Genomic DNA, 14,169 nt, shown 5'->3' on the forward strand with positions numbered 1-14,169 from the left:
ATCCCAAAAGTTCCTTCAGCCACACAGCCCATGAGGACATCAAGCTCCAAGCAAGTAATAAACTGACTCGCATGTAAATATGAAATATCTTCTAATTTATTGTGTTATATTAAAAAAACAACAGTACATATTGCAAACATCAACCATACACTGAAATCCAGCTGAAGCTTGTTCTGTGCAGAAGTCTGGACAGGTGGGAATGATTGTACAGAACAGGAATTTGCTGTTGTCCACGAAACAATTCCATTAAGACTGAAAGGTTCTACCTACGCTTTGCTCTAAGGTAGGATGGGAGCTTGGAGCCTTGCCCAAGTGCTGTGGCTCAGGGCATCCAAACCTGCCTCAGGGGAGTGCAGGAGCAGCTGCTTTGGTGCTGCAGGGAGAGAGGTGGGAAGGGGAGAGCTGGTCCCTGTCCCCTCCTCGTGCAGCCCCACCCGTGTCAGGAGCTGGGAGGGGACAAAATCCCATCCCCAGGGGGACTTTGCTCAGCTCCCCTGGGCTGTGCTGTCACTGCTGGTGCTGGAGAATGGAAGCAGCCAGCTCTGCTCTCCCTGGCACTGGGAGGCAGGGAAGGATAATCTGAAGAGCTGCTTGTGCCCAGGACACCTGCCCTGAGTCCCAGCTGCACCTGAGAGCTCAGAGTAAAACCACTTAGAGTAACGAGGCTCAGGACTGAGAGCATTTGTGCAAGGGCATGAGGAGGGTGTGCCCAGAGCAAGGACAAGGGCAGCAGGTAAAGGACAGTCCCCAGGACAGCACAGCTTGGCTGCACCCTGAGGATGAGCTCAGGAGTGACTTAAGGCAGAGTCTGCCCAAAAATGCAGTAACAAAACTGAAATTGAAACTTTAACTCTCCTGGAGTGACTTCATTAAACCAACAGCTCTACAAAGCACTGTACAAAGATTAAAAACAGCCCTCCCCTGTTTTTTAAGAACTTAGTTTGCATAACCTGAAAGGGAAAAGCCTGAAGCCAGTTAAGGATCTATTTACAGAGAAGTTAATCACATAGCTGTGACCTGTCAGGGGCTTAGGACTGGTGTCACCTCCTGGGGCTGAAGCTGCTCTGCTCCACAGGACTGGATTTGGTCTGGGCTCTGCAGGACAGCACAGCCAGGGGATGAGCTGCCCCGAGCCTGCTGGAGAGCAGCTCCCAGCTGCAGTGAGCAGGGTTTGCTGCAGGACTGGTGCTGGTCCCTGTTCACCCTCTGCTGAGACATGGCCAAGGGCAGCAGGGCTGTTGCAGATGCTGAAATGCCCAGTAACAGCCCAGTAATCACCAGGAAGTGTCAAAGTACACAGTGCTGGAGAAACAGCAATCCAGGACTTCCCTGCCTCACTGACTTCCCTGCCTCACCCTCAGCTTATCCCAGCCCTGAGGGGAGAGACACTGGCTCCTTCCCCCTCTGAGGTGTCAGGACAGAGCTGAAGCTGCTGAGCCCCAGGGAGACTGTGGAGCTCTCAGCAGCTGCAGGAGAAAGAGGAGAGAAGTGTAACACCTCCACCTGCCACAGCCTGCAGCTGCCTGCAAGCTGGAGAAGTCTTTGGTTACTAGAAAGATGACCTTAGATTAAACTGGAAATCTTTGAGCTTTACTTGATGATCCAAAACTGTACAGCCACTTTCTGGTGTGTTTCAGCCTCTACCAACGAGCTCTGTGGAACAGAAGAACGTGGCTGGTGCTGCTGCAGCACCTTTGGTTTTGACACTGTTCCCATGTCCTTAGCAGCCCTGAGCCAGGAGCAGGGATCCCTGGAGCAGGAACACAGAGCTGCTGCTCCAGAGGAGTGTGGCTGTTAAAGCCAGTGCTAAATATTCCAGAGAAAGGGTCAAAAGAAACTCTAGCCCAGGGCAAAGTGCTCCGGTGTCACCCACGGGTGCTGCTGCAGTGCAAGTTTAACACTTCCTACCTCAGGTTTCTCTCCCTCCCAGGACTGGTGACCTGAACTGTCACAGCTGTGGCTCTGCTGCCAGCCCTATGGAATGACATCCCACCTCCCACCACCGCTGTCACTTGACTCCACAACAGGCAACAGGAGACAAGGAGGTAGATAAAATATTCATTGACAAGAGAAAAGCACTCGTAGAAAACCACAGTGCCAGTGGCCTTCTCCATGCTCTGCCCTTCCACACACAGCTGCCATGGCTGGGAAGACTTGGAATAACCTCAGGATAAAGTCAAACAGGGAATATCTGCCTCTGGGTCACTGCCTGCTTCTGTTTCCCCTTGCTCAGAGCAAGGCAACGCTCCTGGATCAGCTCCAGAGCCAGGGCTGCTGCCTCCCACCAACACCCCCCAGCATGGGAGGACTGAACCTGCTGTGACTCCTGGTACCTGGGAGCTGCTGGAAACCAAGCCCCCAGCTGAGACCCAGGCTCAGGCAGAAGCTCTAAGCACTGACCAGTACCAACACCACTCCTAGGGAAAGGAACCATGGACAATTTGCTCCTGATTCTCCTCCTTTGGGAGGAATTTTAACCTTGAACCGTAGGGATAAAACAGGGGTGGGTGTCCCCAGCTCTCCCACTGCTGCAGAAGCTCCAGTGAACCCTTGGAGGAGCAGATCCTGGGAGCTGTGGGGAACCCGAGGGAGCAGCCCCTGCTCCCTCCCACTGCTCTGAGGGGCCTGTCTGCCCCCAGCACTCCAGGAATCTCATCAGTCTGTGCCATTTGTTCATTGGGGAGTCACCCAAGGCACTCCCAAGCTCTCTCCCAGTAGCCAGAGAGCTGTGCAGCACCTCTGGGTCCAGGTCCCTGCCTTTCCCCCCAGCCCAGGAGGGTCAGGGAGTGCCTGGAGGGAAGGAGGGTGGCTGGCTAACCTTTCCTTTGTTGTTTTGGTTTTAAAGTGCAGGATCATTACCAAAGCCACAGGAAGCCAGACCTCCTCCTCTCCAGCACAAAACAGTAACGACAAGAGTGCTAAAAATTCCGGGCATTTCTCCAGCTGCTCAACAGGCCCTTCCAGGCTGCCCAGTAACCTCATTGATCCTCGCCCTACAACTACCGCATTTAAATACCCCAAATAACCTAGAGTTTGTTACAAAATCACAATTTACAGACTGTGCTGGACAGGACTTGCACTGCCTGGTCCTGCTGCAGGGCAGCCCCTTCCCCAGAGCTGCAGGGGTCCCCAGGCTCACTGGTGCAGGTGGGCCCTGTCGTCCGGGCGCTTGATGTGGATCCTCCGCACGCGCTCGATGCGCTCCCGCTCCTCGTCCTCCTCCAGGTGGTGGGAACGCCCTGCAGCCCCTCCTGTGGCTTCCAGGAGGGCATTGTCCGGCCCCCTCCCATCCTGGGATTCGTACAGCAGAATGTTCAGGGTCTCCTCGTAAATTCGGGCTTCTGGGAACTCCACCTGGCAGGCAGGGAAGAGAAGGTCACTCACTGCAGGCACCAGGAAACCTCGCTTTGGATTCCTGATACCCGGTGTTGCAATTCCTTAATTGCATCCCAGCCATGGAAATCCTTTCAGGCACAATCCTTTCTATTCCATTACTTGCTTCCAGTTTTTGAGACCAACAACCAGTTGGGTTTTTACCAAAAGCAGGCAGATCTCTCCTGGGAAAGGGAAGAATACAGGGAAGGTGTGTGATCCATTGCTGGATCCCTCCTTACATGGGGGTCAGAACCACGGAATAGTTTGGGTTGGGAGGGACCTTAAAGATCATTTAGCTCCAACCCTAGATCGTCTACTTGTAACTTCCCAAGCCCAAAAGTGGTTAAATGCACAAGTTTGTCTGAAGATAAGAGCTGGACTGAACATTATGGAGTATCACAATGCATTATGGAATACCACAGGGCTTTATGGAATATCCCAGTGCTCCCTGCCCTGAGCAGGCAGCTCCTGCTGTAGCCCCAGGATGGGCTCCAGGTGCTGTCCCACTCTCCATGCATTGCTTATCCTCCAGAGGTGCTGAACAATGACAAAGTGCCAGCCTGTTCAGCTGTCAGGGTGGCAGGCTGGAGCATTCCCAGTTTTGCTGTACCTTGGTCTGCTTTTTCTCGGTGGCATAAACGATGGAGGTGCAGCAGACCTCGGCGATCTTGCGGCCCTGCCCGTAGAAGGACCAGCAGCAGATCTCATCCCCAATGACATCCTTGATGAACAGCACCCTCCCGTTGAACCTCAGGGACAGCTTGTCAAAGAGCTCAATGTTCTTCAGCATGTTGTCATCGGAGTTGCTGTGGGAATGGAGGCAGCAGCAGGAGTTAACAGAGCACATGGAAAGAGTGGGAGCAGTGAGAATTGACAGCCCTGAGATCCCAGATTCCTGTGTCACAGTGTCCCAGTGTGGTTTGGGTTGGAGGGATCTTAAAGCCCATCCAGTGACACCCTGTGCCATTGGCAGGGACACCTTCCACCAGCCCAGGTTGCTCCAAGCCCCATCAAACCTGGCCTTGGACGCTTCCAGGGATGGGGCAAACTCAAGAAATTAATTCTTATTATTTCACTACTACAGGCAGGAAAACCTGAATACAACAGCAACAGCCCCATGAACAACTGTCCAAGGCCATTTCAGCCAGGTGCAAGATCCTATCAGCAAAACCAAACCATTCCTGAGCTCAGCACCCTGGATGGGCACTGTTATGTCATGAAACTTAAAAGGGAATAAGGGAAAAAGGACAAGGCCCCCAATTTGATTTTTTCACCACTCACTGAGCTCCCTGTGTTCAACTACCACACTGCAATCCATGGGAATGCAGACAGCACTTGGCCAGGAGCCTCTGCCAGCTGCACCTAAGGATTAGAGGAACTCCCCTGGCACAGAAATAGCACAGGCTCAGCCTTCCATGGATGGCAGCAGACTCCCTTCTGACTCCAGTTTGAAATTAATTGGGGAAAAATGGAGTGCCTGCCAACACCAATCTGTCATCAGGTCTGGGGAAAGAGAAGGAAACTTTTATAGTGGATTTTAGTCTATGAAAAACTTCCAACAATTCCAGATGAAGTAACTTACCTGGTGTAGGAATATTTGTTGTTGCTTCTGTTATAGAGAAGCTTCACAGCTGGCTGTAAGAAACAAAGCACAGATGAGTTCCAGGGAGCAGAGCCAGAGCTGGAACCTCGGCTCAGCCCAAGGCCCCACTGAGAAGCTGGAAGCACAAATTCCCAGTGGGATTTTGGTGGTGGTTACTGCTGTCGCTGTAAACCTGTGATGCACAGGTTGGCAGTGGGGCTGCAGTCCCTCTCAAGAGTCTTTTCTGGAACTGGATCCTCATCTATTCTTATCTTCCCTCTGTCTTATCAGTACCCCCTGCCATGGGCAGGGACTTCTTCCACTATCCCAGGCTGCTCCAAGCCCTGTCCAACCCGGCCTGGGACACTTCCAGGGATCCAGGGGCAGCCACAGCTTCTCTGGACACCCTGAGCAATGGCCTCACCACCCTCACAGGGAAAAATTCTTTCCTAATATCCCATCTAACCCTGCCCTCCTTTAGCTTAAAGGCATCACCCCTTATCCTGTCACTCTATCCCTTGTCCAGCTCTTCTCTCGCTCTCTTGGAGCCCCTTCAGACACTGGAAGGAAGGAGCTCTGACATCTCCCCAAAGCTTTCTCCTGTCCAGGCTGGACACCCCCAGCTCTCCCCATGGCACATCCCAGTCCCTCTCACCTTGTTGGAGGTTGCAATCAGCTTCTGCTCCTCCTTGGAGGAGGTGATCACCGGGACCTTGCAGAAGGGCTCGTACGCGTCCTTGTTCTGTAGGAATGAGAACCAAACAGCAGCTGAGTGACAACAGTTCCCAGGGCACACCCACATTTCCTGGGAATGATCTCTGCTAAGGGGTCAGTGTCCAGTCTGTCCTTGTGCTGGTTTCTGGGCTGTGCCTGGCCAGGCATCACTCTTCTGGGAGGACCTGAGGTGTCCATTCCTGCTCTCCACCACTGACTGTCCTATGCCCAGTTAAACAGCAGGATCTGGAATGGGGCTCCTCTCAGGCAGGACATCAGTGACAGTGGCCTCAACCCCAAGATGGGAACCTCAGAGCATAACAAAGAACACAACAGGACTCCCAGCAACTCTGGGAAGAGGCTGGTTTTCCTAGATATGATCAGATTCCAGCAGATGGCAACACAAACTATTCCAATTTCCATCCCAGCCTCCAAAATCACCTCATTAAGACCAGGGAGAAAATCCTGCTCTGCCCAGATGTTGCTGCCCACCCCCAGCTGCCCCCTGTGCCCACCTGCAGGGCTGCCTGGCATTCATCCACCAGCCCCTGCACCAGGTAGTACTTGGCCTCAGCCAGCAGCTCCTCGATCTCCCGGCGGCTCTCGGGGAGCGGCACGGCTCCGTCCCGCAGGTAGTTCAGGATGGTCCCAAAGTGCTTCCCACAGCGGTCGATCAGGATCCAGCCTGGGGACACAGCAAGGCCACAGTGAGGACAAGCTGAGATGAATGTGACAAAAGGCCTTAACAGAGCAAAGTGGTGAAGGACATGAAGGAACTGGGAGTGTGAGGACGGAACGGGGAATGTGAGCAGAGAGCGCAGCTCAGCTGGAGCTTAGGACCACGGTGGGAAGAAAATCATGGAATGGTTTGGGTTGGAAGGGAAATTCAAGATCAGACAATCCCACCCCTGCCATAGGCAGGGACATCTTCCACTAGCCAAGGTTGCTCCAAGCCCCATCCAACCTGGCCTTGGACACTTCCAGGGATCCAGGGGCAGCCAGTTTCTCTGGGCACCCTGTGCCAGGGCCTCACACCCTCACAGGGAAGGATTTCTCCCTGATATCCCATCCCTGCCCTCTGGCAGTGGGAAGCCATTCCCCCTTGTCTTGTTCCTCCATGCCCTTGTCCAAAGTCCCTCTTCCAGCTCTCCTGGAGTCCCTCTAGGCACTGCAAAGTGCTCTAAGGTCTCCCTGGAGCCTTCTTTTCTCCAAGGAAGAAAAGAGCTCCAACCAAAGCTGTGGGTGCAGGATCCACATTTCACCTCTTGCTGCTGGAATCAGGCTGGACCCTGGAAAAGTCAGGGAGTGCTGAGGCTGGAGCTTCCCTGAGTGAACAGATGGCCACTCTCACAGGCTGAGACTCAGGAATGCAGCGAGGAAACGCTTGTGGGGAAGGAGTCATATTTTGGACAAATAAGGAAAGTAGGTTAAAGCAGCCCCTGTGTGTTCTGCATGAAAGGAATTACAAGGAAAAGTCTGAACATTTGGTTCAATCTGGAAAGGGAACACGGCCCTTTCTGAGGGAAAAGGAGACACTCTACAGCAACTCACTCCAGGCTTCCCAGCTCCCTCATTCCTGCTGTCCACAGACAACACAAAGTGTGGTCCAAGTGTGATTTTACAGGCTGGAACAACAAACTGGAGACAGAAATCATGGAACAAAGGACTGATCCAGGCTAATGGCTAATCCAGCTAGAGCAGAAAAAAACCCCCATTTAGCAGTGCAGAGTATGGAAAGCAAGGAATCCCATTTTAGTGGGAGATTTAGTGGAAGGTGTCTCTGCTCACAGCAGGGGTGGAACAAAGTGAGCTTTAAAGTCCTTTCTGACCCAAACCATTCTGTGACACAGAGGAAGCACAAGCCATGGTAGTAAACCAGGACATCCATATTCCACAAATGCAGCTGCTTCCCAAGCTCATTGGAGTACACAGAAAGGTGAAGGGCCAGCTGAGAGCAGAATTACCATCCCCAAACTCCTCTGTGATTCCTTGCAGGCTGCAAAAATCTGCTCCAACTTCATGTTTACAGATGGTGAAACTGAAGCAGAACTGCTCATTTTCATGTGGGGATGAGAAAACACTTCCAGTAGTGTTGCAAAATCTGAGTGACCACTAAAAGAGCTTTAAAAACCCTTCTGTTTCCCCCAAACAGCCCAAAGGAGATGAGTCACGGGGAAGTGACCCTGCTGCCACTCGGCCACAGCAAAGCCAACAAGTGGGCTGAAGCCTTTTAGAGTTATTTTTCAATTGCAGTGCTCCAAAAACATCCTGTGATCCACTTAGGAAGGGACACAGATTCCATGAGCAGTATGGAACATAGAATCATGGAATGGTTTGGGTTGGAAGGGAACTTAAACTTTATCCAGTTCCAATCCCCTGCCATGGGCAGAAACACCTTCCATTGTCCCAGGTTGCTCCAAGTCCCATCTAACCTGGCCCTGGACACTTCCAGGGATGGGGCAGCCACAGCATCTCTGGGAATTCCATCCCATATCCCATCTATTCGTCCCCTCTGGAAAACTGAAGCCATCCCCACTTGTCCTGTCACTCCCTGCAAATAGTCCTTTCCCATATTTTTGTCAGCTCCTTCAGGCCCTGGAAGCCACACTCAGGTCAACCCAGAACCTTCCCTTCTCCAGGCTGAACAATCCCAGCTCTCCCAGCCTTTCTTCCCAGCAGAGCTGCTCCATCCCTGTGCTCATCCTGGTGTCTCCTCTGGACTCTCCAGCAGCTCCACATCCTCCCTGTGCTGGGCCCCAGGGCTGGAGGCAGCTCTGCAGGTGGGGTCTCACCTGGGCACAGGAGGAGAGCCCCCCTCCCTTCACTCCCTTTGTCCATGGACATATCACACCTTTAGGAAATTCATCTTTGTCTTACAGGAATTCTCAGGGACAGGATTCAAACACTCCAGCTACAACCAGACATTTTCCAACCAAGCCCTGGCAGGTGAAACAGAAGCCTGACACTGGACACTGCCTGAGGCTCCACTCTCTTATCAGCAGCTGGACCAGGAACAGCTTCCCCATCAACAGCAGCAGGGAGTCAGGGGAAAAAAAGAGAATTGGAAACAAGTGGATGCACCTGGAAAACTCATATCCTTCTCCCTGCTCATTACTATCCCAAAAAAATGTTCCAAATATGCTGATTTGCTGCAGTTCATCAATAATTTCTACGCTGAAAACAATCATCTGCCACCCACAGGCAGAGAAGTCCAGACTTTTCTCCTCCAGCCTGAGGAGCAGCAGGTTGGAATTGTTCAGCTGGGAGGAGGAGCTGGGATCTGAATCCCAGACACAGAGCAGGACCCCGTGTGCCACATTCCAGACTGGTTAAACCCAACTCCTTCCAGTTGCTCCCCAAGCCTGGCTTCTTTTCCTAAGAAACATTTTGTTTGGTGCCAGGTTTTGGGTGTGACCAATTAGGAGGATTTTGAAGAATTCCAGATAAAAAGTGTTTCCTTTAGCAGCCCCAGTGCTATTGTCCCAGTTTCCAGGCAAGGGGAGATAAAGCAAGAACTGCTGCAGTGGGAGTGTCTGTGTTACAACATACAGGAAGTATCAAATTCCTCTTAAAACACAAACTGGTTCCATGGAACAATCCCACACAGACACTGTGGGAGTCACAGCAAAACAAACTTGGGATTTTACGTCCCAAACATGATACTTTAGTTGGTGAAACTCCAGTTATCCTAAGATTTAGGGTGCAAACAGCACCTGCACTTCCAGGGACTGTGAGCCCTGGGAATGGGATGTCCCAGCCCTCCTGTATCTGCCCAGGACACTGGGATCACGCCAGGGTGAGTTTCCAAAATGAATTTGGAATTTCCAACCCGTTTCCAACCATAGGAAGTCTGGAATTATCAAATTCAGTGAAGCAGCTTCAGGGAGGGACAGGAAGATCCACCTCAAGTTTAGGAAAGGGAGAGGTTTCACAACATTTCCACTCCTCCAGCATTCCCAGTCAAGATGCTGGTTCCCATTTGACAGAGGTTTTCCCAAATTTGAGCCAGTATTGATTCCCATTTGACAGGTTTTTTCCTAATCTGACCCAGAGACTGACTTTTTTTTATGCAACCTCCATGGTTGACAAGTATCCCAGAGACCCTTTGATCCAGAGCCACAAATCCTGGCCTGGGATTACACCTGGAACAACACAGCTTTGTTTTCCCCAGCTTAAATATAAAGAATTCTGGCTAAACCACGAATATTCAGCTAATCAGGTGTATTTTTACATTTTTTCCTTCAAATCCACTTCCTTTTATCTCAGGAAAGCTTATAATAAACCTCTAAACTGACTGTTCTAAAGCACTCAGTACTCAGTCCATCTCACCACACCTTGTACTGTATTTTTTCTCTGTTTTCAGCAAATTCAAACAAAATTTTCAAATAATAATTAACTAATCCCAAGGGAGGTGCTTGAACCTCCAGGCTCAGCTTTGCAGAGGCTGTTGTGAAATACAAAGGTCCCTAAATATTGTTATGGGTAAAACATCAGAGTGAAAATAAAGCTGAGCTTCCATTTAAACTCTGGCATACCCACATGGAAACATGGGAACACGGAGATAAAATTACAAATTTTCTGAAAATTCTGCAACTGGTTTTGTTTTAGGGAAATCAGCTGCCAACAGACCCACAAGAAAATATTTTTATTTTAAAAAATCTTTTTTTAACTCATTAATAACTACGTTGAGAGTGTGCTTTATATTTTATTTATCAGCAAGGAGACAAGAAGAGGGAATGGCATTCTGAACTTCCAAGAGGACACAAAAGTCCCAACTCAAGGATTCCTAATCACTATCCCCATCCTTTTCCATGAGCTTGAGAGCTTCAGTGTCAGTATTCTGAAAGGAAAAGATGCTCCAGGTGCCACCTGGGCCTGACAGGAGCTTTAGCACTCTCAGTGCCCTTTTGCTGCTCAGAAAACAACTAAAGCCATCCTTATCTTTTGTTTCACATTTTTCCCAGCTGTATAATCATGGAATAACAGCATGGTTTGGGTTGGGAGGAACCTTGAAGATTATTTAGTCCAACCCTGCTGTGGGCAGGAACACCTTCCACTGTCCCAGGCTGCTCCAAGCCCCATCCAGCCTGGCATTGGACACTTCCAGGGATCCAGGGGCAGCCACAGCTTCTCTGGGCACCCTGTGCCAGGGCTTCACCACCCTCCCAGAAGAAGATTTCTTCCCAATATCTAATCCAAACCTACCCTCTTATATGCCACTCCCAGGGCCTTATAAATATTCTCTCTCTGTCATTCTTGTTGCTCCTTCAGGCACTGGAAGGCCCCAATTAGCTCACTCCAAACTTGCCTTTTATCCAGGCTGAATTCTCCCTTGTAGCAGAGATCCTCCATCCCTCCAACCCTACAAACAGAAGCTCCTCTAACCTTTCCACGCCCCCTGTGACTTTTCCTTGTCCAGGAAGGATGTGGAGGGTGCCGGGATCATCCCGATCCTTACCTTCGCTGTCCGTGAGCACTTCCATGCGCCCGCTGAACATGGCCTTGAGCATGGTGTCCTGCTTGGTCAGGGTCTGCATGGTGGTGTAGTACAGGGCCCCTCCCACGTTCAGCTTCACGTACTTGGAGCTGGGGCTGCTCCCCTTGAAGGACGTCGTGCGTGTCGCGGCCGCCGGCACTGCTGAGCTCACCACGCTCTCTCCCGACATCTCTTCCTGCAAGGAGAGGGGTTCCCAGCTCGAGGGGGCAGTTCCCAGCTCGAGGGGGCAATTCCCAGCTCGAGGGGGCAATTCCCAGCTCGAGGGGGCAATTCCCAGCTCGAGGGGGCAATTCCCAGCCCAGCAATGTGACACTCCTGTTCCCACTGGGTGTTTCACACCTCCCGTGCCTCTCTGTGTGAAGTCCTCAAGTGTTTTAAATGTTTCACTGTCAGGAACTGAAGGACATTCCTGGACACAGCCCCCATTTTTTTCCCCCCCGGGGAAAAACCCTGGGAATGCTGAGCCGGGTTTTGCACTGCAAAGCCAAAGGTTTTCCCACAAAAACTGCTTTCATTTCTTACACAACGCTGTAAAGCTTTACTCTTGTAAAGCTCTTACTCCATCAATAATCTGGGATGGAATTGGGCAATTCCCAACACACACAAGTGGAGCAGATGATTCCTGTGAGTCCAAATGCAGAAATCAACAGATGCTAAAATGCAGAATATCCACAGGTTTTCAAGGCTTTTTCCCTTGGAGTAAGCAGGGAAAGCACACACGAGCTTTTCCTGCTCTTCCCTGCCCTCCCACACTGCTCAGAGCACCAAAATCCAGCTGGACAGAGCAGCCTCCAGCCACATTCCTGTCACCGAGGTCACACTGGCACAGGCACACGGTGGCTCAGCACCACAAATGCCCCCAGAGCCGCTAAATCCTTAATCACTCTGAGCCTCCGTGGTTCTGTTTTTCCTCAGGATGGGACAGGGTGGGATCATTAACCCCCTCCATCCCTGCCGCTCCAGCTCCCACGGCTCCGGGATGAGCTGAACCGAAAGACTTTTGCTTCACTGCCACGAAACTCCCAACGGAGCCGGAGTTGTGTGGCACAGGAGAGGGAGCAGGAGGGGCAGGGATGATCCCATCATCTCTGGGATGCACAGGCAGCAACCTCAGCTCACGTTCCAGCCTCCTCCGGTACCGAACAGCCCAGCTTGGGCAGCATCCAGAGGGGGTCGATCCTGCAGCGCACCACGACCCTGCACCCCAAATCCCAGCCCTGCCCTCCCCAAACCACCGGCCCCAGGCCAAGGGCAGCGCTGGGGACCGGACACGCGCAAACCGGACCATGACCACCGCGATTCCCGGGGGTCAGACTTCCCCCGGGACCCCCCTCTCCAACCTCGGGGCTGGACCATGCCTCCAGCCCGCCCCGGACACTGTCACTCAACAACTGCACCGCTCTCGGGGGCCGGAGCCTCAAATTCTCAGCCCAACCCCTCCGCAGGGCAGGACCGGTACTCCCTCCCATGGCTCAAAGTCCCCCTGAGCCCCTCGACCCAAAACCCCTCAGCGCCCCCGAGGGCCGGAGCCCCCTCAGCTTCCCCTGCCCCGCTGAGGCCCCGAGCACCCCAGCCTCTCTCAGTCCGCTCCCCGTTCCCCATCAGTCCTCCGCCCCTCCTCCCCCGCGAGGGCCGGAGCCCACGGCTCCCTCCAGGCCCGTCCCCGGGCCCCGAGCCGCTCTTTCCCCCTCACCATGAACGGACCGAGCCCCTCGGACGGAGCGAGCGGGAGCGCCGGGCGGGGAACTTCCGCCCCTCGCTTCGCTTCCGGCCCCGCCCGGGTGCGCCCCCAAACCCGTCCGATGGCACTCCGGGCCCTCCCGGCCGCTGCCGCGCTGCCGCCTCACGGGCTTGGCCCAGCGCGGTTTAGCCCGGCTCGGCTCGTCCATACTTTCCCGGTATCAGCGGGACGCAGGGCCGGCTGTTCTCCCTGCGCCGAGGCGGTGAGCGGGCCGGCGGAACGGCAGCGGCGGGGCGGGTTGGCGGCCGGACGGGGAGCGCGGACACGGCTGCGAGGAGGGGGCTGCGGCCGCGGCCTGGGCGGGGGAACCGGGAGGGACCGGGGGGTTCCGGGGCCGCTCGGCCCGGCCCGCCCGGCCCGGTGTCCGCCGGCACGAGGGTGAGCGCCTGGGGGCTGCGGGGAGGCTGGCGGCAGCGGCGGGGTGAGCGGCGCGGTGGGAGCCTGGGCCCGGGGAGGGATGCGGGAGGGATGCGGGGGCTGTGGGAGGCGCTGAGGGGGCTTTGCTCGTGCCTTGGGCGAGCCCTGGGAGCTGCGGCCCAGCTCGAGGGCTGTGGGTGGCTCTCGGGTGCTACTCGGGGCTTGCACCTGCTCCGGTCCCCGGGTCGCTTTGTCCTTCCGTGCTGTCACACACGGAGCGGTGCCACCCCCCCGGCTGCCTGTGCCGAGCCGCGGTGCTGCTTCTCCTCCCACTCACCGTTTTGACTTGCGGGTGCAGCGAGAGCTAAATCGGGTCTAAAGGACTCGGAATTGCGGAGGGGAAGTCTAAATCCCCAGATCAGCCGCAGGGAATGTGCTTGTCCCTGCAGGAGCTGCCCGAAGCCTCTGGACGGGGATCATGTGCGTGTGTAAATGAGCATCACACGCTTCCCTTGAAGAAGTGACCCCTCAGGTGAGTTCCTTGTTATTTATAAAGCTCTGGTTGACCCTGGGTGTTTTAGCTGGTGGCTGGCAATAAATCAGTGTCCCTTGTGCCCTTTGCCTCCTGTTCCTGGCCGGGGAGATGTTCTTATCTGTTGCCAAGGAAAGAACAGAGGCTGGAGAAGGGGGAGTGGAGCACAGTGTCAAAAACACTGATTTGTTTATTTTTCCACTTAAAATCTCCCAGCCTGCAGCAGGCTGTGGGTTGTGCTGGAAGGATTCCCTGCCAGTGTTTTTGTGTCCCTGTGCAGCCCCGTGACAGTCGCTGGGCTTTTTTTATTCCCACTGTTTTTATTCCCACTTTTCCCTCTGCTGTCGGATTTTCCCCTCCCCTGCAGGGAG

At 53.6% G+C, this 14,169-nt stretch overlaps 2 protein-coding genes across 6 annotated transcripts in view; one reads left to right on the top strand and one right to left on the bottom strand.

The window, feature by feature from the left end:
* Window positions 1–74: 74 nt before the first annotated feature.
* Window positions 75–13,679, bottom strand: KCTD10 (potassium channel tetramerization domain containing 10). 3 transcript variants are annotated; one of them, XM_015643572.3, is made up of 7 exons: window positions 13,604–13,679; window positions 11,130–11,343; window positions 6,187–6,356; window positions 5,613–5,699; window positions 4,958–5,010; window positions 3,986–4,181; window positions 75–3,354 (listed from the first exon to the last, which is right to left on the bottom strand). In XM_015643572.3, exons 2-7 carry the CDS (start codon window positions 11,335–11,337, stop codon window positions 3,136–3,138), a joined length of 933 nt encoding a protein of 310 aa, XP_015499058.1. In that variant the 5' UTR covers window positions 11,338–11,343; window positions 13,604–13,679; the 3' UTR covers window positions 75–3,135. The 3 variants fall into 3 exon arrangements, with proteins under 3 accessions (XP_015499058.1, XP_015499057.1, XP_015499059.1); XM_015643571.2 differs by lacking the exon at window positions 13,604–13,679 and adding an exon at window positions 12,862–12,950; XM_015643573.3 differs by lacking the exon at window positions 13,604–13,679 and adding an exon at window positions 12,873–12,904.
* UBE3B (ubiquitin protein ligase E3B) overlaps window positions 12,965–14,169 on the top strand; it is a 20,772-nt gene continuing 19,567 nt past the window's right edge. Inside the window, exons 1-2 of one of the 3 annotated variants that reach the window (XM_015643508.3) lie at window positions 12,965–13,111; window positions 13,716–13,798. The gene's annotated coding sequence lies outside the window, so the exon portion shown is untranslated. Of the gene's footprint in view, window positions 13,112–13,205; window positions 13,288–13,715; window positions 13,799–14,169 lie in introns of those variants that run through there. The other 2 variants (XM_015643510.3, XM_015643507.3) reach the window with 2 other exon arrangements.

Source organism: Parus major, chromosome 15 (assembly GCF_001522545.3).
Source record: "Parus major isolate Abel chromosome 15, Parus_major1.1, whole genome shotgun sequence".
NCBI lineage: Eukaryota > Metazoa > Chordata > Aves > Passeriformes > Paridae > Parus > Parus major.